The sequence below is a fragment of the Vigna angularis genome, chromosome 9, assembly GCF_016808095.1.
Source record: "Vigna angularis cultivar LongXiaoDou No.4 chromosome 9, ASM1680809v1, whole genome shotgun sequence".
NCBI classification, from domain to species: Eukaryota; Viridiplantae; Streptophyta; class Magnoliopsida; order Fabales; family Fabaceae; genus Vigna; species Vigna angularis.
In genome coordinates this window covers 5,495,550-5,498,724 of record NC_068978.1, presented here as the reverse complement: position 1 = coordinate 5,498,724, position 3,175 = coordinate 5,495,550, and the positions used below count along the sequence as shown (strand labels likewise).

General features: G+C 37.8%; 1 protein-coding gene across 1 annotated transcript; it reads right to left on the bottom strand.

Annotated features, from left to right (window-relative positions):
- Window positions 1–219: 219 nt before the first annotated feature.
- LOC108319243 (AAA-ATPase At2g46620) lies at window positions 220–2,231 on the bottom strand. Its single transcript, XM_017550304.2, has one exon. The coding sequence runs from the start codon at window positions 1,942–1,944 to the stop codon at window positions 514–516; it is 1,431 nt and encodes a 476-aa protein (XP_017405793.1). The 5' UTR covers window positions 1,945–2,231; the 3' UTR covers window positions 220–513.
- Window positions 2,232–3,175: the final 944 nt, after the last annotated feature.

The window sequence follows — 3,175 nt, the reverse complement described above, 5'->3', positions numbered from 1 at the left end:
TAAATAAGAAATTAGCTTTACATTCTATGATATGTGAAGATAGTTTGAATTCATTACCATAGTTTTTTCCAAAATATTCAATATGTACTTTCTTTTTAAAAAAATCATTATTAACCAGGTTAAAAAATTCCTCATTAACCAGGTTAAAAATAATAAATCAAATTATTCTATGACAGAACAAATAAAGAAAATATGTAATACTTTTTCGAATGTGAAATCTATACAATTGACTCATTTATTAAAATTATAGTAATAAACTTTACAATTGAGTAGTTTTCTTTTGCAGGCTAAGTTTCTATCTATTCTATCCTTAAATTTCTACAATGTCACTAAAGATATCCCATCCCATTGGAAATAATTTAAGAGGGAACACTATGGATACTTTTCGGTGAAGTATCCTATCAAGAAAACATTATTATTATTATTATTATTATTTAATTAAAAAGAAAAATTAAAAAAGAGAAATTTCTCTTTCGGTTTTTTTTTTTTTCAATTTTTATCTATTGTCATGATCTATGGGCCAAGGGGTTGAATTTTGGGGTAGTTTGTTCTTCTGCCGTTCCGTTTTTTGAAGAAACCATAAAACTTCCGCGAATCTTTAACCGTAAATAACTCGTCCCCACCAAAGGATGGTACGTCCACGTCATCAACCCCTGTCTGCCGTCCAATCATCTCCGCGTACTTTCTCCCATCACCGTCCGATTGGAGCGCCCCGATTACCGATTTTATGGCCCGACTCGGCGAGTTCCGGTTCGCGATCATCAACTCGCTGATCTCGGCGGGGCTGAGACTAGCGCCCTGCCGGAAAATATCCTCAACCTGCGCGAACAGCTTGTGCTCCCTCACACCGAGGTAGCTGCTCGCAAGCGTCTTGAATGCCGAGAAATCGCAAACCGGAAAGTGGATGTGCACGTCGACCCGACCCGGCCGCATCAAGTTCGGGTCCACCCACTCCTTGCTGTTCATCGTGAACACCATCATCCTCTCCTCACCGCAACACGCGCTCAGAATCCCGTCCATGAAGCTCTGGATCCCCCTCACCGTAACCGCAGATTCTGTTTGCGGTTCGAGAAATCGGTCGAGATCCTCTATCACAACGATCGACTTCGCCGTCGTTTCCATTAGGAGAAACTTAAGATCCGAATCGCAGCGAATCTTCGAGAGGTCCACGTCGTACACGTCGTAGCGGAGAAAGTTCGCAATCGCAGCGACGAAGCTCGATTTTCCGGTGCCGGAGGCACCGTACAATAGGAAGCTCCGCTTCCACGCGCGGCCGAGTTTACGGTAGTATTGCTTCGCTTTGAGAAACGATTCGATATCGGATTTGATTCTGTTCTTGAGATCCTTCTCCATCGCTATCGTTTCAAAAGTCGCTGGATGAGTGAACGGAACTGATCTCCATCGCGTTTCTCCCCTGCTGCCTTCGCCGGCCGCGACGTTCATGAACAACCGCAAATGGCGCTTCCTTTGGTTCTCCATCTCTTCGGCGACGGTATTGATATGGCGGAGGTACTGGCGGAGGATTCGGCGTTTATCGGTTTTTCTGATTTTGAGAACGAAGGATGAAATCCGGTCCGGTTGGGTTTTTTGTTCGAACCAGAAGAGTGTGGCCCCGAGAAAATGGTCCTGGATGGTTTGATTTGGGTCGAGGCGCAAAACGATGTCGTTCTGGTCGTGACCGGAAACGAGATTGGTGAAGTCAGCGTCCTCTAACGAAGGAAGAGAATGCAAATAGAGAGAAACTTTGCGGTGAAAGTGATTCCGTTGCACGGCGTCGTTGAATTCGGGAACTTTGAGGAACTGGTGGACGTGGAACCAATCCTGCACCCTTCTCAACACTTTTCTTATGCTCTGTATCAATCCCGTTTTGAAGAGCAACCATCGAATTACGAAACCTATGACCAAGCTGAGGATCACCAGGAATATGGGGTTGTAACCACTCATGACGACAATGATATTGTGTGTTGGATTTTTTGGTGAGAATAAAGAAAGAAAATCACATTTGCATTTTGGTAGAGGAATTGGCAGTGGAATGTGTGAAGATTTGGATAAAGAATAGGAGAAGGAGAAGAAAGAGTTATGTGGTGTTGAGGATAATGGATAGACTCTGTAATTGCTTGCTCCTCCTTAATCTTTGCTTGCAGCTACCTACGTGTTATAATTCTATTCAATTCAACGTCTACGTGCTTCTTCTTCTTCTTCTTTAACTCAATTTTGGATTTCCACATGGGGGTTGAGACCTCAATATATAGCACACTGTCTCACGATATCTTTTTATTATTTTTCTTTCAACACGGAATTAGGTGAAATAACCATTACACTTGTTTTCCTTTCAAAACTAATCATTTGTTTTATTTGCCTGCCATCCAAACCAAAACTTCATTTTTGTTTCATTAATTAGCCAATCAGCTTCTGCCACGCCGCTAGCCATTTGCCACTTTTTCATAATAGATAAATAAATTAAATTTATAATTAATTATGTTCATTATTCTTTTCCAATAATATGAAAATATATTGAGTCAAACAGTCAAACCTTATTTATACAAAGAGGAAGATGTATTAAAGAAAAAGTTAGAGAATTTTCTATACAAGATTTCCATGTATATTAAATTGACCATCTATGATAAAATTGAATAATTAATATTTATTGTGTAAGAAGATAATTGACATTTATTTTTCTCAATTACGCGTATAGCTTCCTCGCCGGATATATTTGCCTAAAGCGTGAAAGATGAAAAAAAGATACACACAATAATAAAACTAATAATAGGTAAATAAAATAAGTAAGTTTAAGGGCCTTTTTATAACTTATATTTTTAAGTTTTCAATTCAATCATGAAATTCTTCAATATTATTTTATTTTAGTTCGATTTATATATATATATATATATATATATATATATATATATATGTATTTTTTTTTTCGGAACACAACTTAAAATAGAATGTATGATAGAAAAAGAGGGAGAGGGGATGTATAATAAATTAATAGTTATAAAATTAATGAATTCAAATTAATTTTAAAAACAATTATTAGTCAGGGGGTCAACCATGATTAGTCAGTTATTTATATTTCAACTATGGCCATAATGAATGACTATTCTATTGTAATTACAGAAGCTTTAAAATATTACAAAATTGAACAGATTCTTATATGGATGCTTTTCGTCAAGGT